Source organism: Metopolophium dirhodum, chromosome 8, assembly GCF_019925205.1.
Source record: "Metopolophium dirhodum isolate CAU chromosome 8, ASM1992520v1, whole genome shotgun sequence".
Taxonomy (NCBI): domain Eukaryota; kingdom Metazoa; phylum Arthropoda; class Insecta; order Hemiptera; family Aphididae; genus Metopolophium; species Metopolophium dirhodum.
This window is the reverse complement of record NC_083567.1, coordinates 10,844,273-10,867,599: the sequence shown is the minus strand read 5'-3', so window position 1 is coordinate 10,867,599 and position 23,327 is coordinate 10,844,273. Positions and strand designations below refer to the sequence as shown.

Here is a 23,327-nt window from a genome sequence, read left to right as displayed (position 1 = left end):
GGAACTCGCTCGTAGGATTTTTAATTTATCGTCCTGCGCGGCGTGCGTCGTCATATAAGTGTTGGAGTCGTCGAGTGTGTGCTTAAGAGCTCGCGCGGCTACGCTATTATTATATTGTATTGTCTCGACGCGTCGGCGTTAATTTATCGCTCGTCGTCGTACACTGTAATAATTATTATAATCCGAGCGCTTACGCCAAAAGCGTTCCTTAGAAGGAGAAAAAAGACGCCGCCGAGATGAAATCATTAGTAGAAACAATGTGACGACGAAATGAACGTCTGTGGCGATTGTGTGTGTGTGTTATTATGATATTCTGTGGGTATGTGCGCGACGCACACTCCTAATGAACGACGGGGCTTGCCGGGAGAAAATATCCGGCGCACTCTAATCGACGATGAATCGTGCGAGAATTGCGGCACATAATAATATTATATATTATATAATATCGACGAGTGTACGCGAAAATCGCGCGATGAACAAAAGGCGCAAATATTATTATAATATTGTGCGTACGTAGTCGATTAAAATGCGTCAGATTTAACTTGCCCGGTATTCGAGTTAAACGGCGTCAGCGGTGGCGGCAAACATCGTGACGTCTACACCAGACTCTGCTATTAATCAAATCGGCTAAATTTCTAATCGGTGCCCGGCGCATGCTCAGCCGTGGCGTATTATACAAGGGTGGACGGCACACATGTGACACCCCCACCCCTCTCAAGCACATGCCTAAATTATTCAAATTATTTCTCTTTACACTTGATGTATAAAGAGATGGACAAAGACAAAAAGTGGCTATCGAGTTATTATATGTACCTACTACCTATACTAAATCGCTAATTTAAATTTTAAAATAATTAATAATTTGATATTTTGTATTAATGATGTTTTATTTTGGAATTAAAGTCTATTTCATTATCTAACCTAACCTTATTTGCCTTTTTTTTCAAATAATAGTGAAATGGCTTTAGCTGGTTGCTTTAATTTCTTATAAGCTTTTAATTCTTTGAATTGCTAGCTATTTAAAAGTTGCATTAGTCGTTATAAGTTTCAAATAGAATTATAAAAGGGAAGGAAAAAATATTTACATAGGCTTGCATAGGTTACCTACATTTATATATATAAATATATTTTTTTTAATGGCCTGGTGAAATGTCAAAATTGGCCTGCCTAAAAGTTTGTACACCCAGAAAAAAAATTTAAATGACGCCCCTGTGTCAGGGTGTAATTCAATGAAATTATATAATTGTATAGGTATCAGCCATCAGATACCTACGAAAAACGATTCTGAGCCAAGGCCTGTCAGCCTATATAATATTACGATATGATAAATTTATATTTCTATTAAAGTTATTTATTTTACAAACAGTAATATTATATTAATACAGTAGGCCGAATTCATTTTTACTGAAAACATGGAATTTTGAAATGGCATTGTGTGTGTAAAATATAATAATAGATATACGTTCAATGATTCAAGTACCACGAATAATATGATTTTACAATAGTGTTTATTTTTTTATTTTTTATCCTGTATACAAAATTTTTACCAGAAGGAGTGCTTCGATTTCAATATGTAGTATCTTAATTTTTAGCAAATTGGATCAATATGGTACTTTAAAGAAGTTATTTTTCGATTTTCTCAATATTTATCTAATGCCACAGGAAAAACCACCGACAAATTACAAAAATCCGCTGAAAATAGGATTTTAATTTCAAACACTTTGTTCATTACCATGGAAAAGAATAAAAATAATGGTTTTAGTTGTTTTGTTGTAATTTATAATATTAATTCAACTCACAGACTATAATAAAATATCCAGACTGACAAACCGTCTCAGCTCAGAATCGTTTTTTGTATACAATGATATGATATCATTGAATTCAAATTTAATACAATCTATAATATACTGACAAACTTGTAACCTACTGTACAGCAGAGTGACATTTACTTACTCACTTTTTTATTTTTAAATTACAAGAAAATAACTAAAATCGATATCCTTTGTTAAAATATCTATGAAAAAAAACTGTGTTTGTATATAAGATTTCAGTTACAGAACCTATGAACTACTTATGACTAATGAGAAATCATATTTTAAATTTTCAGTCTTTAGTTATAAAAATTTACATTTTATAAATATTTAACTACAAAATTATTTGCTAGTTATCTTGATTTTGACAAATTTTGTCAACTTTAAATGTTTATAAAAAAAACTGAGACTATGCATGGACGCCAAAGGTGGGCGATCTACTGAAAATAATTTACTGTAGCAAGTTAAGTTAATTCAATTAAATTGCCTTCAAATAAGTTAAAAGTTAACAAAAAAAAAAAATTTTACTAGATAGTTTTGAAGTTGAGATATAAAATAAACTTAGCTTAACTCACTTTAAAAAATGTTAATTTTTATTAATTTACTATATTCTTAAGTCGTAAACTGCCCAAGTGTTTTGTTTTACACAAACATTTATCAAGACGTTTAACACTGAAAAAATTGGATTATAATAATATATAATTAGACAAAAAATTACCAAAATCGAAAAAGAGCCGTCGAATCAGTATTGTGAAATTATTCCGCATGACACGAAAATAAAATTAACTTAACTGCACGACAATGATAATTAACTATAAAAAGATAAGTTACAACAATAAACATTTTAACTGAATAAGTTAATAAATTAAAAACAAAAAAGAATTAACTAATTAAGTTAAAAAGTATAAAAAAAAAAAGGTGGGTAAGTGGATGTCGCTCGGCTATACAGTAGGTTACAAGTGGGTCACTGTAATGGATGGTGTTAAATTTGAATTTAATGATATAATATCATTGTATAAGAAAAACGATTATGAGCGAAAACGGTCAGTCAGCCTATGATATTACCAATTATATTTGATGATATTATTGTGAATAAAGTAATTCATATATAACCTATTTACGTGGAGCCTTGTTTTCAATTTTCAATCCTTGGCTATAAAAGTTGAACATTTTATAAATTTTCAACAACAAAATAATTATTAAATTATAAATTTGATAAATTTTGTCATAATTTGAACTTTAAATGCCTATAAAAAAAATTGTGCCGATGTATTTTTAATATCAGGAGCCTTATATTAAATTTTCACACTTTTTTATCCAACAAATAAAATTTTATTAATTATATTTTATTAATTCTATAAATATAGAAAAAAAAACTAAAAAAATTGAAAACTAACAATGTACATAAACAGCCCAAATCGAGTAAAATTATTTCCAAAATTTTGTCGTGTATAGAAAATGCTAATACAAACATTCAGTGAAATTTTCAAGTATCTATAGTCATACGTTTTTTAATTACAACAAAATAAGAAAATCGTTACATGAAATATCGAGTGAATATCAAATGTTGTAAAAATATGAATTTCAAACGCTCATAAAAATTTAATTTGACTTTCTTGTAGACATTTTTTTTTTTTGATGAAGGTAGACAAACTTATGGATAATCTTGTATTACATTTTCAAATCTTAGATTTAAAAAGAAAAATTTTTATGAATTCTCAACTCAAAATAATTTGCCAATTTTCGTGATATTTCCGTATTTTGTCAAAATTTGAACTTTAAATGCTTATAAATAAAAACTGTGACTAAGGACTTTTAATTTTTTTTTATCTGCCTTTGAAACAATAACCTTCCTAGGAGCCTTCTATTAAATTTTCAAGCTTTTTTACCCAACAAATAAAATGTTATTGATATTTATAGAAAAAAAACTAAAAAAAAAAGGAAACTGAAAATGTCCGTAAACAGCTCAAAATAAGTTAAAATATTTAGAAAATGTTATGGTATATAGAAAATACTAATATAAACATTCAGTCAAAATTTCATGTTCCTACGGTCATTTGTTTTAGAGTGAAATCGAAAGCCAAAATCGATTTTCTCAAAAACAGATTTTACGTAAAAATTCCCGTTTTTCCTTAATTTTTCTATTGTTTTTCACGTTGCTTTTGAAAATTACTGGGAAATGTTTACTTTTGACCCCCCCCCCTCCAAAAAAAAAAAAAATACCAACTAGATTCACTTTCCTATCAGAAAAGTTATTGTTGAAGAAAATCCAAGCATTTTTATTGTGCTAAAAGGTGATGACAGACACAAAAAAAAATTTTAAAAAAACACATCATTGTAAAATCAATACATTCATCGCTTCGCTCAGAATCTAAAACACCTTTGAATTAGACGCATAGTAAACATGTATCTTTAATATTTGTAGATCCACAGCAAATTTCATCTCTTTCGTGGTTCTAAAATTTGGTACATAGATAATCCTATACCTAAGAATGTGTACCTCGAAGCCAATTTTTTTAATTTTACACTTTAAAGAAGGGCTCACGCAGGGATTTGTTGGCTCGCGAAAAACGAATATTTTGTTGTTTGTATAGGGTTCACATTTGTTAAGTACAGAAAATAAAATTGTTATTATAATAATGGATATAGTTCTGGACCTGTGTTTTTTATATTTGGTGAAAACCCCCAAAAATTACTGTGTAATAAAAATGTATGCAGTTAACATTTAACGGAGTTTAAAAAGGGGTAAAACCACGGGCATCACCGTGCGGTATCTGCAGCCAGTATAATATTATATTATATATAGGTAAATGTCTTGATCAGCCAATCGTCTTTATTAGATAATTAAATAATTTATAAAATTATAACCAATAACCATATTTTAATTTGTACAGTAATATACAGGCTGTAACACAAAGACCTGCCAAATTAAATAACTTTTGTTCTAATCAATATTTTTATTTTTTTTTATCTGTAATGTGACGCTATAAAATACTCTTGCGTTACATGTGCGCTGTAGTGTGGCTTATTTTTTTTAAATTTTTTGAAATCTCTTTATTTTTGTCAAGTAAAGTTTATCCAGCCGTAAAAAACATTTTAAATTCAAAAAGTATAAACTTTTTTGAAATATTTTATGAGATTTTTTAAATAGCTAGGTACTTGTTAAAAACTAAATAATTTTTTAAAAATTTATTTTAGATACTTTTTAAATTAATGAGTAACTTTACAAAATGTTGACATTTAAAAAAATCATAAGAAATAAACCATTTGACTTAGATAAATGGTTTTACAATCATAAGTTTTCTATAATCCAAATTGGCTATTTAGAATTTTAATTTTCAGTATTGAAAAATAAAAAATGTTATACTATACGTGTAAAGCAACAGTCAATAAATTATATTAAATTAAATTAAAAAATATAAATTAGAAAAAAGTTATTTAATTTGTCGGGTCTTCCTGTTATACTCTGTAATATTATGGATACATATATTTTGGTGACACCTCTCTTAAATAAATCCTAGATATGCACAGCACACGCATCATGTACCTGTCATTTTTCCATATTATTATTATTATTACGATATGATACGCATATAGCGTATAATATGTACTACCTAACTTATTGCTGTTAGCTAATGACCACCGTTCATTATCGGTTTTTACAATATTATTACCTAGCACCTATCGCGCGCACAATTGAAGTGTAATATTATTATTTTTAAATAAGTGTTTTGCTGAGGATAAGCCAAACGAGAGTCGGCTCACTGCAGCGCGTCAACGAGGTCTTTCGATTGTTTTTCATTATTTTCTCAACCGTCCCAATTTTTTTTACCTAATTTATTATTCCATACAGTATCTATAAATTGTATAAAATCATAGTGTTTAGTAATCTCCGACCGTTTTCATCATTCGCGTTTCAGTATTGGCTCATTAGTTTATAATAATAATAATAAGTACCTATGACCTTTTCGTAGAACCATGTGCACAATTACGTTTTTAACCACAATTCAGTCGTTACGATCCGCCTGGAATTGTTTTCCTTAACGAACTTGTACGTGCAAGGAAAATTTTGTTGGCATCTCTTGGCCTACATTGAATAACGTAAACAGCGCGCATTAATCCCATTTGGTAAAACAATAACAAAGTTTTGCTATAGAAGGAGAAAAAAAGTATATGTACGTCGTTAATTAAATACTTCTTGTCGTAAGACACAGAATGCTGCTTTTCAAAATCACGAGTGGGGTCGGAAAATGGAAAGGATTTCGTGGATTATTTTAAGTTCTACGAAATCGTTTGTTTCTTTTTTTTCATTATTATTCCCCGTGTAATTAGACAAGTTTTTATTTTACCTTCAAGTGCATTTTTGCGTTTTATTCTTCGTGTATATACAAAACGAGGATGCTAAAAGTTATTGGTAATACCTCATTGTTTTGTTTTTTTTTTTTTTATACATTTTGTTCGATCAGTCAGACGTAAACAAATGGAAGCTGTATTTCAGTTACGTAACAACAGTATAGGCTTTATAGTTTATTGTTCGTAAATTATGACAAAGCGTGAACTAAGTAAAATATTGAACAAGAAAATATATGAAAGCTGCACTTACTCAGTTTGCATGTCAACATAAATTTTCCTACTTAAATTTGATAAATATACCTTCACAAAAGAACGTTATTTTTGCTGAATACCAAAAGAATGATTCTCGAAATAATTCAAACGTCAGTAAAATAGCTTTCACCATAAGCATAAGTACATATCTTTAATATTTAACGTCAAAAAATAAAGACCATTTGAATAATATATTTTTGTTTTTTATAACTTAAATGTGCAAAGAATAATACTTGGATTAATAACAAAAACTGGGTTTAATTATGTGCACTGTGCACATAATAATGAATACGAATCCATTAATAATCCTAATTTATAGACTAATTTATTATCTGTCATGGAACGGTGGTAAAATTGTTCAATTATTATTTAAAGTGTTTTGAGGTATAATTCCACATTATAAATCTCAAATAAATATTCACACAAATATTATACTTATATATGATAAAAAAAGAGCATTTTTAAGTTAACCCCAAAATCGAGTTAAATCAATTTGTATTACGCGATTACAAAGTTGTACAGTACAAACATATACTTGAGGCTTCTCTACTGACACTGCACAAATATAGAACTTATAAAAAATATGCTTACCACCAACATACTGAAAATCATACATTGAAAACCGAAACGTTTTAATGTTTTTTTTTTTTTTTAACTCGAATTGAAATCATTATTACAAAATCGAACCACATAACCTTTTTCCGTTAGCAGCATTTACCTGCGTGTTGAACTTCGTCGTTATACATCCGTGGCAATGTTTATGCAATCTAACCACCAGAGTTGTGGTACATGATATTTAATTAAAAACTGTAGTAAGATATTTATCGAAATGTTTTCCGCTGTTACGCGATTCAAAGTCTACATATTATTATTTTTATTATTAAGTACCCAACGCAATCATTAGTACGCGTACCCCAAAGCTCAAGAGATAACATTTGTCAGCCTACGCACGTCGTATATATTAATACAGTGGTGTGTGTGTGTGTGTGCGTGTGTGTGTGTGAGGGTGGGTGGTTTGGTGGGTGCGTGTACACTCGAACATATAGGAAAACCATATTATATATACCATCTTCAAGATAACGGGCTTTATAAATCAGTCTGGATAAAAGGGTAATGCTGAAACTCTATTACATATACGCTGCTCTACGTTGATACGGTCGACTGTGTGTCAGCCTTTCTATTCGTGTTTGAGGCGTTAAAGATATTATCTATCATATACCTATTATACATGTACATATAGTATCCGAAAAAGCGAAGCCGCCGAGGTCGAAATCGGACTGACGGACATTCAGCGACTGACGCCTCCGGTGGAGAATATAGGATAGCAATAGACTAAGTGTCTATATACGTTATAATTAAATGTATTTCAACGTGCTTTAAATTTTTCTAATAATCAGAAAATTTGCTAAAAACATAAAAGAATTAAAAACCAATTACAGTTTTTGAAAAAAAAAAAACCATCACACCAACCAAAATCTTTTAATTTTTTTTTTTAAATCATTTTTGGTCGATGCAATAAATCAACTTGACTTCTTCGCTTTAATTTATGTGTCAACAAAGAATTTCGTAGTAAGGGTGACTTGTTTTAATAAACACGTAGTAAAATCCTTTACTCTGCGCAGAGCCTTTGCCGTGATGGGGGATTTATGTAGCTTTTGCTCACAGATACACACGTACCTACACACTATACACACACAGACATACCCTTTCACCCCCAGTATTCGATTTAATATGCCAGGTCATGAACAACGCCAAAATAAAATATTATCAATGGTTCGACAAAAATATGCATAATACAATATTGACAGCTAGGGATAAAATATTATTCGTTTAAGGGATACATTTTCATGGCTTGGAAATTACACACTAAACGACAATGTTTAAATAAAATAATTTAAAAAATAAAAATAAAATCCACCGACCGACAAATGATAATTTAACATGAAAATAATTCCCAAGAGAATTCATAGTTCATTTAATATTCTTGGTAACATTGAAAACACATTTAAGGGAGATTTAGAAAACCATAAATAAATGGGCCGAGTCAAAAACCGGCATAAAAACTCCGCTGACACCTGGTGTTCGATTTAAGCTCTCTCTCTCTCTTTTTTTTTTTTTTTTAAATAATTGACGTACGTTTATTGTTCTTGGTGGTGTCACTGTCAACTGAAGCTATCTAATAAATTGATGTAATATCGTTTGCAAAAATGTTCATAAAAAATGTATTGCCTCTCTATACGCCGTCGATTGGTCGATAAAAGTTTCACTGAGTCTGTACATTTATATCAAGTCAACGAAAATAATTCAATGTTAATGGCCGAAGAATCGTAAAATATTTATGAAAAATACAAATCCCTAATTCTTGGTCTAATTTCAATCAATCTCGTCAGTTGGCCAATAATTTTATTATGTACGTATTGCTTCATCGACGATTTTCCGAAACAAGTGACTGAAAAACAATACAAAACCATACACATTTATTAAATTTTATTAAAATATACCAAAACGGTACCTATAACCTGTTATACAATATTGAACGTTGCATGCATTAATCTGTCATACGAATTTTACTAATGCTATAAATATTATGCTCCGAATAATACAGACAAATATTTTTAATTTATACCTACGGTATTTTATTAGTCGACGCGATAAAATGATGCGCAACATTTTATTTAGAAAATCCAGTTTAACGGGAAATCGTTTTTGTTTAAACTCGGCTTTTAAATTGACATGTATATTAAAACTAACTATATTATATTATAATATACCTACATAAATACATTTTTTTTTTCGAGCAGGTGTTGAGTCTATTAAGCGTGATAAAGTTCTACAATATGGTGCGATTGGGAGTAACGTGGAAAGGTCCAGAAACCATTGAACTGTGATGTAAAATTTCGGGACCAGGACGTTATCCCGGTTCCATATCTTCGGCAGAAGACACTGACACGACTCTATCCTCGAGCATGGACGATTTCTTATAATGAACACTGATAAAGTGATAACTATTATGTAAATGTTGTTGTATATTTGTTTTGGTTGAAAATAATTTTTGAAAAAACCCGCAATGATAAATAAAAAAATACATTTTATTTTTACGCTATGATCAATGTTTTATTTTATAATATGACGTAACAATTATTATTATAGTTACAGCAACCTACGACAACGGCTAACGTTTTCGTATTATAAAACATGTTCGTTTGTGCGTACTCGAAGAGACTAAGGTAAAATAGACCCTCAGTCATAATTTATAAAAAAAATGTCTTCAAAATACACATACCATAAGATACCTGCAAAATACGTATGGAAATATTATCACTCGATTTTTTTATTTAAATTAATTTATTCATACTTACAGGCATTACAGATTCGTTGATTTATTTAATTATTGTTTATTAATTAAACAGGTAAATTAAGTAGATTATGAACTAACATAAATTAATATGATTTAAAAAAAATGCCAAAAAATAAATGAATTTAAAGCAAAATAATATAATTAAGATAAAAGTTTAATGCACTCGTAATACTTGATACAATATATTATAATGTACACAATATAAAGTGTACCATTACGATAAATAACGACCCCGTGGGGAGAACATTTTTTGGATTGCTCACAAATATTTCTCTAAATTTATCCTCTGGTATTTTTTCTATTCCTGGCATTTCCTCAACTTCTTTTATCCTCTACGACCAACCTATCATCCCGCCTTTCGGTATTCTATCGTTTGTTTTTTTATTATGCTCGAACATTTCTCCCATCAGTAAATATCTTGGATCAGATATTTTTTTGGCCGGTCTAATCCTATTTATCCTAGGATTTGGACGCGGTCTCTTAACACAATATTTTTGTGGTTGAAAGATAAGTCATTACAATCCATTGTTGGACTATTTCCTCGATATCCTATAATTTTTTTTTTTTTAATTTTATACCCGGTTCAACTTTAAGTTCAAAACTTTTCACTAATCCGAATACGTATAAGTGAAACATCGCGGACCATAATAATAATAATAATATAGAGTTTGATGATAATCGGTTGTATAAAACAAACGACTTCAAAGAAATATGTTTACACGGGCCACGTAAATAGAGCGCAACGCACAACAATCAATTTATCATCATCGTTCACTGTCACGAAAATAATCCTTAAAGAGAAAATAAAACCCCATTAAATTGGCAATTTTCATCAATAAAATTCCCATTTCGAACGGGAACAAAAGAAGAAATTGGTTAAGTGTGAAGAACGATAACAAGTCCCCGAAAGATCTATTGCGCACGTCGATGATTAATGGCGTTTTTATTTTCTAAATATAATTATAATGATTACACACGTCCGCGTCGTCTATGTTCGCAGCTATGTTCCTTTATTGCGATTATCGAGTCTTTAGGTATATGGATACCACGACGACGCCCGTTACGTTTCACACGCGAGCTTACCGACCAAAAGTCGATGACTCAAAAATATATTATCGGCGGACCTAATTCCCTTTCGACTTCTAGTAAATACTCTGTATACGACGTCCAAATTAAATACGAACGTCGGCGATTAAAATATTAGAAACCGTATAGCACACCCACACCCACTATACACTATGCTGCAGGTCATCTATTCTATGAACCGATATAACCGCATATCGGAAAAAAGTTTCAGAGGGGAGGGAGTTGTTTTAACTTTTTGAAAATCAGATGTTGAAAACTGTAATATTGCAATAACTGTAAACACTCAATGTACCACGTTTCATCAAAAAAATGAACATCATAATAATATTATATGCTCACAATAATTATTGTTTTTCTCATAACACGGAATTGGGTGTGGTAAAAAATAAAAACGCCAGAATTAATTCTACCTATACATATTGACTACCCCCGTATAGTAGTTATTTGCGTAATGACGGCCATAGGAAAAAATCCAAAAATTTCTGGGGATTTCCAAAACACCCCATTGCGTGTGTGAGCTTAATACGGGCGTATAGACGCGCGGGCAGTGGCATTACACATATATAATAATAATATGCTATACGTATATACCTACAATGTCATATATATATATATATATATATATAAACAATAAGTGCACCACAATAAAACGCAAAACCTATATACCCCGTGTTCGAGTGTAATCTCGCGACTCGCGGTGAATTTCGCGTTGGAGGATTTAACCTTCGGTTATTTTTTAATTAGGGTTTAGGGTTATCGTGCGTTGTGTGTGTGTGTGTGTGTGTGTGTGCGTGGGGCAAATCTTAGGGACACCCCTAAGTACAGTGCACAATGCAGTATTGTGTGGAATGATTTTACTCGAGGGTTTCGCGCAACAATAGGGCGTATCGCGATGATATTTCGTTGGTTTCCGTAGGTACGTATATATATTACGCGCGTACAACCGACGTCCGTCCCGTTATAGAAAAAAAGATATTAATAATATTATTTTCCTTCTCGTCCGTATTGTTATACATTAATGTTTTACCGCGCGGTATCCACAGCGCCGCCGACGAATGTCGAAATAATTATTCTGAATTGCATTTCCGCTCGGACCGTTGACGCGGTATCCTGCAAACCACGGTCACCCCGCAATAACGGTTACCGAAAAAATCGAAAACCTGACACCTGTATTATAATACAGCTGCAGGCGTGTACACCGATGATAATAATAATAATAATAATAATAATATAATAATAATTGTTTCAATATATCACGTCGACGCTCACTACCCAAACGCACACCCCACCACCGCCTACGTCATTCAATCGATCGTCATATTATTTTTTTACCCACGCTCGTATATTACGAGCTACACAAAATATTATATTATATTTCACGTAGAAAACGTACGTCATAATAATATTATATGATACGATATTCGATAACGCGCACAAACAATTCACTTCGATATTACGTTATTGTTTAGGGATTTTAAAAAACACACGACACTGGCAACGTAAAATAGTGGAAATTTGGTACTCTGTAGTCTGTATGTACTATGTAGTAATTTAATAGTGGCGCTAATATTAATCCACACGAGTCCCATAATACGCCCCGTCAAACAAAATTATTATTCCTCGTCTCAGACTATAATATTTCATTATGGTTTTTTACTCGCCCTTCGCACTCAATGTTTAGTAAAATATCCGTTTGCGAACGAATTTGCGTAAGTGTGATTTTGTTCACTAATAATTTAATATAAAAATTATGATAATCATAAAAAGTTGTTTTTAAAACTGCGGTGACGACTGACGAATCAAATCGTTCAATTTTTCTGCTTCCAATATATCATTATTATAACGAACAAGGAATGAGCGCTATGTATTATTCGACTTTCTAGAAAATATTGCTCTTGGTTTAATCAGTTTATGCGGGTGAAAAATCGGTGCTTCCGGCCGGTGCCTCGAATAAACCGACTGCATCTCGTTCTTCACACTCTCTACGGTCGGAAAAAAAAATACAATCTATATGACGGGTGTAATGAATCAAATTATAAAGGCTTATGCAAATTCGGAGTTTATATAGTTTATACTGATGACTTTCATATTGATTATCTTTCTCGAACGTTTCTCAAATCCAATGCAGTTGAGTTAGCGCCCGTATAATATTATAATATTATATAGACGACTGATATTTTGTTATCACGCCACACGCCCTTTATCGTAAAAAAAAACGCCTGTTCCGGCAAACGGAACACGATATAACAATATATTATTATAATCGTTCGTCGTGGTAGGGCATACAAAACGATACACATTTATCACACTTTGACTTATTCTGTTATTGTTTAAGAAAATTAAAACGCCTGGGTGATTTATATGTTTATTCACAATAAATATTCAATTAACTTTTACTTTCGCCGTATCTACTCGCGACCGTTCGAATCTTTCTAATCCCGATTCGGTATTTTCGTGTGCTATACCTATGTTACTATCAGTTAGTTACTATTTAGTACTATTATTGCACGTGTAATATTATACTAATAGATTATATACTAATCCTAGAGGTGGCAGCGGGAACACATCATTTAGCCATTTATGATAAAACATAATTTTAAAAACGATTAAATAATACTTATATCAATTACTATAGGGCTGAGATTTCGATTCACTTGCATTGTTTTCTAAACCTCTCTACGCAATGCAATTGTTTTATAACGCACGCGATTCATGTATTTTAAACCAGAATAAGAAGTTTTAATTTTGCATTATTTGACAATTTTCATTTTTTCATATTTTATAGCATTTATACTAAAATCCCTTTTTTTAAAATTTAATTTTAAGATTTTTACTTAAAAAGTAACTTTAGGAAAATAACAATGTATTTACATTTTAACTTATTGAATATTATCAATCGTAATTTTTCGAATAATTCCGTACGACGTAAAAATCTACATTACCAGTGGCGACGGAAAATTAAATGAGAATATTTATTTTTTTAATTTAAAAACCAACGTAGCGAAGACTTGAAATTGTGCAGTTAAATTTAATAAATAATATTTTTTGGTTTCGAAACTTGTATTAATTAAATAAATGTAAATGCATTTTAGAGGTGCATTTTTTAGGCTAGTTTTTCGGTATTTTTACTAACATTAAAATGCATCTGTATACCTATATGTTTAGGGTGTGTATAAAAACTATACGTTTTGATTTTGAGTCCAATATGAATAGAGTTATGATAGTGTTTTTCTTCCACTTTTGACACTACAACCACACGTCATGATCCAATTGATCCGTCTTCCGATGCGTTGTACTTCTGGCCAAAATTTTTACATGCCTTCTTATATTTATACTAAATTACCTCTCCGCGGTAGGTACTCGTTGTCAGGGGAATCGTTTTACAAATATAGCATACTAGTATATAGATACAATATAGCGTAACACATTATTAAACAACAGATTCTATTTCAAAGAAATATATTCCAGTTATTTCGGATGAATGTTAGCATTTACTTCACGTAAACTATGTGTTTGATTTAAAATTGTATAAAGTTATTTGTCTTCGTTCCATGTTTGCCGTAATAATTATACTATAGAAGATAAACTAAAAAAACAAAGCAAAAATTAGTTTATTGAAATTCCAAAATTGAACTTAGTGTTTTCAGTGCTTTAAAATAATAATGCTTACTTTTGAGAACACTTATTATATTTACTTCCTTCGTAGTTTAAAAGTAACCAAAATTAGTTATATATTAATTATAATAGTCAATAAATCATAGTACACGTGCTGGTACAAAACAAATAATTGTGAAAGTTACAAATTTATGAACAGTGTTAATTTAAATTTTATCCTGTTAATACCAATATTCGTTGACCATTTTTAAAATAATAAATAAATTTTAAAATAATTTTCGTTAATATTTTAAACTTTCTAAAAGGGTTAAAAACTTTTAACCCTCGCCTTTAAATATACATTAAACATGCATTTATAGTATAATTACGTTGAATATTAAATTGTTGTAGCATATTTTGTTCTAAATGAACACCTGCAGGCGTGTACTTCGTTATTTTTTAACTAATTACGGTTAATGGTTAAAAGTGCCTATTTTTTATATTTAATTAAAAATGACAAATTATTTGAAAAAGTTCAAGTTTATCCCTTTTGTTAGTAATTTAGTACTAAAAATTAAGTCCAGTAAGTTTTACAATTTAAGTTAAAATATATATATGCATAACTTAATTTAGATTTAAAAATATAAAATCTATATTTCTAACTTTGTTCATTGCCCAGGAATAGAGGGTCTCGGTTCCATTATGAAAAAGAACACAACCATATTGATTTAGAACGGTGGTAGTAAAAACTACATTTTTTTTTTGTACAACATAACATGCTTAAAAGCAATATGACAACTATACTGTCAAGGTAAGAACTTAGTATTTTTCGTTATAAGCTGTTATTTATTTTCTTAAAACAAAAATGCAAATAGTGAACTATATTTTTTTTATTTTATGTGTGAGTTTTTCGGTTAACAAAACTATTAATATAATACAAAAATTAAGATTTAACACAATGTTTTGAAATTTAACAAACTAGAAATTACAGGATAAAAAAAAATTTTCATTATTTAAAATGGTAGACATAATTGTATCGTTAAAACAAAATCTATATTCCAAAAAATAAAACAATAGTTTAAATTTAAATGTAATAATATCTAAATGATTATAGAAGAAATCGATTCAATTTTAGAATTTAAATAAATTAAATTATTAAAATACGTAGTGACGTGATCCACCCCATAATGTTTTGGCTGCAACTTGTTTGCGCACAATCTATAATTTTTAGCTAAAAAATCGGAACTCGTTTGCGCACACAATTATATTAAAATATGTACAACTGGTTTGCGCACATGAAAATAATTATATTTTATCTGTGTCACTGATAATCATCTATAAAGAGTACGGAAATGTTATATGTATTAAAATTAAAATTAACATGCATTTTTAACTTGAACAATTATTAAAATTAACAATTATTCACATACATTTTTTACTTGAACAAGTATTAAATATTATTTATTAACAATTATTAATAAGCAAGTATTAACATGCATTTTTAACCACGCCTATGAATACATTCATAGACAGTTCTAAGTCTGTTAAGAGGGAAGGAAAATGTATATAAGTACTTTAATAATTTACTCATTAATAAACAAATATCAATATGCAAGGTATTAAACCAGGGGTTGGCAATTAATTTATGTAGCAGGCCAGATATTTAAAAAAAAAAATTTCGAGGGCCAAAAAAATCTTAAACATGGTTTTATCATTAATGTATTTATTTTTGTATTAAAAACACATTTTAAGACAAAGTATTTAATATTTAATTATTTATAAAGTAATATATTATTACTGCGGCACGTTCAACAACAACACAGATAATGATAAACCGTTATTATTGTCTCAGCGCCTCATAAAATCGATTTCAATATTAGTTTAATTTTTGTTATGAAGGGTGGGGGGGGGGGAGTGATGCATAGGATATAATATAGGAAAATTAAGAAAATTTTTGGCGGTCCATTTTTTTTCCTTCCGCGGGCCGGACATGGCCCGCGGGCCGCCTATTGCTGACCCCTGTATTAAACTATTAAAGTCTAAAAGGTAACTGTGCGCAAACCATGTGTGTGGTTACGGCTCAACTGTTCCCAAACAAGTTATCTTTTTGGTATTTGTACGCAAACCAGTACCGCCCAATTTATTCTCAGAGACCGGGTGGATATCATTTCTTGCTGATATCAACTAATTACAATATATTATATTATATGAATTGTATGTATATGAAGAGACCACGACCGTGAAAACATCGTGCTCATTTAATTTGTTGATTCATATATTTAAATTAAAGAACGATTTTGGTTGTATAAATTACATAATGTACTACGAACTAGTAAATGGTAAAAAAAAAGTCAGCAAGTCACAAAAGGTTACCGATTTTTTCGTTAAAGATTTTAAATTAATGAAACAACTATTATTTTCACAGAGTCGAGTTGAGTCACTCATTTCGAATTTGAATAGATACTAACAATTATTATAATTATTTAAAAAATAAATATATTCATCAAGTACGCTTACAAAAGGTTATTACTTATACTTATTAAGGGTGCGCATCCACGGATGACTGGAATAAAATTATAATAGTTAAATATGTTAATTTACGTAAATATTCTACCTATGGCACTATAATTCGTTTCAACCTTCACTCAAACACACAAAAACAAACAAACAAATCGAGATTAAAACGCAAAATCGTTATTACCCGCACCGTTCCAACATTTTCATAGTATTGTTCTCTGCACGGGTCGAGGGTAAATCTATAACAACCCCGTGCAGTTCGGGAATGGCAGGTTTTGCAGCCGGCCCGAAGCCGACACAATCTCAGGATTGTGGGGGGGTGGGGGTTGGGGAGTAGAGAAAAAAATCGAATATCTATTACAAAAATCATATTACGTAAAGAAAAATGTTCAAAAAAAAAATGTCGTTAGACCTCGCAAATCGGAACGAGGGTGCGGAAAGTGGAAAAATGCATCGAATTGTATTCCGCCGGGCACAATTACTGCTATATATATACACACGTACTTACCTAATAAACTCGTGTATTATTATCGAAAATCGATCGAATAACGTAGCAGAGGTTATTGTTGCAGTCAAGACGACACTCGAACTATACTGATGGGTTTAATTGATAGAGGTAGGTTTAAACGATATATAGCGAATAAAAGCGTCCTCTACACAACTATACAGACCGCCTACGTCGAGAGTAAATTAGAAAACTCCGTTCGTGGAATAAAATATTTAAATAATATAATATCGAATGATAATACGTGCGTCATCGTCGTGACGCGTGGTCGTAATTTCCACCAATTGTCGCAAGACATTGTTCGGGTCTTGCGAATAAGAAACATAACATTACAATTTCTTATAATATAATATCGTAATAATATCTTTTGCTGCGTTATACGAACACAATTCGAACTTTCACAACATGTGAGAAGACCGAAAAAAAAATGTACACCTTTTGTAATAGGTAATTCTAATGATTTTATATAATAATAATAAAAGTGTGGTATAAATCAATAAACTTGTCGAAATCTGTGACCCCTCAAAATCTGCCGTCACGTACAACGGGCTCGGGTTGAGCGTAATGTGCAGGACTAGTGCTTACGTCCACGCGTGACCCCACTCAAATGTACATATATATTAAAAATTTAAAATGGTAACTATGTCATGATACACATCAAAACGTATTACGAAAAAAAAAAATTTTTTATACAAAATACAAATAATAATACAATCTACCTAATTCGTTTTGTCTATATTATGCCGAACTATATGGCTAACGACGGGTGAGCGTATTATATCGTAAGACACCTCAAGTCCTCAACACAAATATCATGACAAATTGACACGGTATGTATAATTAATATATAATAATATGTTTCACCTGTTTTACACCAAAGTGAGTCGCAGACAACCAACAACTCTAAACTCGGTAGTTAACATAAATTACATATTAATTATATAATATTTGGTAAAAAATGTTAAAAATATAATATACGATTATATTTTGCTTCAAAGACTCGAAAAGTTCGCGCAGCCACTGCCCGAGGCACCGAGCGAGCTGAGTTTTGTTTTGTTTTTTACGGCTATTATTATTACAACTACTGTATGTTATCCAACTGCAGAATCCAATCGACCACCGGTAACGAGGGGTAGACCGCCGCGGATTTCAAACGCACACAAGTCGTGTATTCGCTTTGGGTCGTATTATTTCGCGCTGATGGACTTGATGTATACCGCAACGGACCGCTCTGTTGCTGTGTGTACCGATCGACGCCGTCAAATCGCGGGGCCGCCGGTGTCAATCAATAACTTTCCAGACAATCTCGGGCGGTTGGAAAATGTCGAAAAAGAAAACACCGGAGTGATGCGAAAAACGTATCGACGGAGCGATTGTCGATATCGATTAGACTACAACCGCGTTTTCCGCAATAATTCTACTCTGGCGCACGACCGCGGACCATCATCAATAACGGAAGCAGAACAACGACAACTGTTTCACCGGTTTATCTTTCGATATATTACAATAATAATAATATTATTATGCACTCACGTCGTTCCGAACGAAATTCCGAGGAGATAATTTTTTACCGTTCGATTTCCGCCGTCCTGTCAATTATTGTGCCGCAGGTTGCAATAAAACGGTTTTACGCACTCAAGGTGTTTTTAAGCGTGTTTTCGAAATTGTTTTACTATGATTTTTTTTCTCCGTATTATAGTGCAGATTCTTCGGGTTTTATACGCGTTTTTTTAAATAATTTTTTGCTCCACGGTCTGAAGCACAATATCTTTTTGAACATTTTACGATTCATAAATATTGAATATATTGGACGGCTTTATTATATTATTTATAGCCTTATATAGGCATTTAAAGTACGGATAAACTGAGTAGTAGCGAAACCGAAATTCGTGCGGTATTATAATACCCCGCACTCGGTCTACTTATTTTGAAAAAAAAAAAAACATTAAAAGCTTATAAATAATATAAATACTATAAAATTGTTCGATAAAATGTGAATGTCTTACTTTAATACAAAAAAAAACCAAGCCGTGCAATATTCTCAATAATCCCATTCTCCGTTCCTGTACCTTATACCTTATAATTTATACACGAACGATCGAAACGGTCGAAAACGATCTTCCATGTTTTTTCTCCAGTGCGAAGAGTTCAAAATAATATTTTTTTTACCATGATGATGATACACATGTAACGATATTATTCTAAAGCGTAAATATATTTATTTTTTTACATTTCATACTCGCTAGGGAATATAATATTATGTGGCCGCCCGCTACGTTTTTACGAATTAAAATAATATAATGTCGTTTGAACAAATATGGTTTTGTATATTATGTATATTATTAATCGTAACGATACGAAATCCCGGAGGACCATTCCGTAGCGGCGTTATACGCACATAGGTAGGTACGCTTTGAAATGTACACATAAGTGCGGAACGGTTTAAAAATACAAATGTGTTCGCGAGTCTCTCCGCATTATTACGTATTTGGCGGACCGCGCTTGAAATTTGAATGTATATTATTGTTTTTACTTTTATTATTATATGAAATATAATGTAAATATATTATATAAATGTTATTAAATCATTCCCTCCCCTCCACCCCTATTTTTATGCCACTGTATCAACAGAGAAACATAAAACCGTCCACGTTTGGAGTAGGCCGTTATTATTTTTTTTCCGCTCGCTGGCAAAAATATTATTCAACTATTTGTATTATACGCGAAAGTCGTTGAAGTACTCGCGTGTATGCGAATACAATATTATAATCTCTATTAATACAAATAATAAATTACTATCACCAACTAATAACAATAATATGCGTCCGATAACCGACTTCAAATAAGATGACCGTGCAATTGCAGAGCTCTAATATTCTAATGATTTCATTTCGGAATTTTCGAATTATTTATTTATGCGCACCTATTATATTCTTTAAACGTATTTTCTATCACTCGTACATTTACCGTTAACAGCACAAAAACTCGACGGGATCGCTTAAAAATCTAGTCTTGCAGTCCTGAAAGTTTAATAACCAAGAAAAAGATATTATATTAATAATTATTATCACTCAATATTTGGTATTCTGTATTAGCACCGAACAATATAGAAGCGACAATGTCTCTGCTTGATGCCGATCTCTGGAGGTTTGGCGTTGATGTTATATTCGAGTACCTGGAGGTTAGAAGTGTTATTAACAAACGATTTTTATTTATACAATAAACAATTTTGAAATTTATGAATAGTTAATTAAATTAATGAGTGATTCCTATTAATTTATGATTATGTATTTATTTATTAAAGACTATTACATATAAATAATATAGAACAAGCAGGGGTACGACACTCCCTATCTTTCTGTACTAAATGTGTGACCTCGAACCTCTGAAAGAAACAACTAGGAGCTGTCAACTAATTTAAATGAGAAATGTAATTATTCATTTTGAATAAGTGATAGCAAAACAATCATGAATTCATCTAAAATATTACTAATTATACCATTTCTTGTAAAAGAAAAGTTACTAACTTCAAGGTCAAGCATCTAGAGTTCTATTAATCGTTAGTAGCTTTTCGACCGGGCCCCCGACATTTTATATCATCGTAGAGTGTTGATTCGTATATTATTAATTATTATGTTCTGTGTACAAGTTACAATCTCAAATGTTATCGAATAGATAGCGTTCAGTTGTTAAAAAAAGACTGCTGCTTATGTTGCTTAATGATGGACTCGTTTAACGTTTTTTTTTGTTTGATCGATTGCACCGAAACATTATTTTAAAAAATTAATTCACAATTATTATTATAATGTTTTACATTTCCGATTACAGCCGAATAAGAAATGTTAAAACAGATTTCAACTGTAAATAACCCCTGTTCAACAGTTCTCTCGCATCACTACAAGAGTGGACGCTGCTTTTGAATGATGTAACGTCGATATAATGTTTAAATCGGAAACTGGTGCAGGATCGTTGTTTGGGTATAAAAGAGTCGACAATGCCTTTGATCAGTCGACAGATGAGCGGAATAACTGCTGCGGCGACGGCGGAGACATAGTGAATAAAAAGGCAAAACGAGTGGATACGGCAATCTCCCATTAATTTCTGCTGAAAATGGGAAATCCGTGCGCAACGGTGTTACGGCCATTCGATATATATATATGTACAATACATATACTCGTATCGTGCAATTATTGTATCGTTATAGTGCGGTCGTTAAATCGTTTTTAAACAACGAGTACGGTTCGTACCTATATCAGCGAGAGTGCCCATATATATTATTCTGTGCGTTGTATTTGTACCAGTGCGAAACACTGCAGGTGTATCGCAAACTATTGTTTATGTGTCCACATATTATGTAGATTCTATTTATTCAGGACGACGGTGGTGCCACAGAAATGTTAACCCAGATGGTGTCCGTCCGATAATTCATTATAGAAAGCCGGTCGTTTTCATCGTCTGCAGCTATCGTGCAAATACATTAAATATAAATATTTAATACAAAAATATTTCCATAATAGTTAACGTTAGAATAAAATTAATAAATTGTACGTATGCCTACTGTCAGCAGCTATATAATGCACCCAAAGCTGGGCACTAATTTTAGTTATAGAATGTTATAGTTTAGTTAGAAAGTAACTTTTAAAGTAAGTACATACCGTGTAATTCCAGTTACAGTATAGGTATCAATCTATTGTTTGTATTAGTATATTATTTTATTTATCTATGCTGATTCAGCCAAGTACCCCGGGACCACCGGGATCAATCTTTCGAACACTGACTACTGACATGACGCCGGCGGCACTACGGTGAACCTCCACGTACGCGCTCGAGAAGAATACACTTTTAAGATTCGAGGAGTTTTTCCACCAGTACTCGAAACGTATTATTATGGTGTAATATATTGTTAACTATATACACCTCAGGGGTGGCAAAATTTATTTTTTTAAGTTCTACTGAAAATGTATTTGTCCTTTGAGGATCACGACTCACGTAAAAAATTAATATTTTTATTTTTAAGTCTTCATAACTAGTAATAATAATCGTTGAATCCCATAATCACTTACCTATTTCTAATATTACGACAATCACTTTTGACGATTCGATTATACAAGAATTATTTCTCATGTACATTTTATCCGACCTTTATATTTTTTCTATCCCTGATATTATTTCTAAAAAAAAAAATTCAAAATTGGTTAAGTAGTACCAGATCAGTCGTATATCATTTTGTTTGAACTACTATAATTGTTTAGCTATAATTGTTGTGTTACCTATGTACTTAAAGCTAATAAAAAAAAAAGTAATTTTAATAATAAACATGATTATATAAATAATAGCATTAAAATGTAAAGTTATATACAAATGAATGTTCCACGTTAAATTTCTAAACAATTTCAAAATGAAATTAGCATCATACTGTTGGCGTAGAAGAATGTAGTCATTACAATATATCGTCGGCCAGTTGATTATAATCTGGGGAATAATCGCTGACTGCTGCTAAACGAAGACGCTGCTCTAAATGGTCATTAGAAATAGTATCTCATCGGTATACAGCATTCACAACAGCCTTGGTGTGATAAAATACCATTTCACTCGAAAAAGTTGATCCGACTCAAATTAGCTAAAAAATATATGTGGGCATGTAACTGTAGGTGTCTACTAGTAGGTATAAATTATTATTGATGCATTCCAACAGAGGTGGGCCGACTCTAAAATCGTTCATGACCGACCGTTTGGCCTTCCCTGATATAGGCACGTATAGGTTTAACAGAAAATAGACAACCGACCGTTTGTTTTTTCCGACAGAACTATACGTGAACGACGCCCGCAGCTTCTTCTTGCGCTCAACGCA

At 31.4% G+C, this 23,327-nt stretch overlaps 1 protein-coding gene across 2 annotated transcripts in view; it reads left to right on the top strand.

Annotated features, from left to right (window-relative positions):
• Nucleotides 1–9,519, top strand: part of LOC132950583 (uncharacterized) — a 124,995-nt gene extending 115,476 nt beyond the window's left edge. For both annotated transcript variants that reach the window (XM_061022098.1, XM_061022097.1), the window contains one exon: nucleotides 9,218–9,519. In XM_061022098.1, coding sequence (XP_060878081.1) covers nucleotides 9,218–9,304 — 87 coding nt within the window. In that variant the 3' untranslated portion in view covers nucleotides 9,305–9,519. The remainder of the gene's footprint in view (nucleotides 1–9,217) is intronic.
• Nucleotides 9,520–23,327: the final 13,808 nt, after the last annotated feature.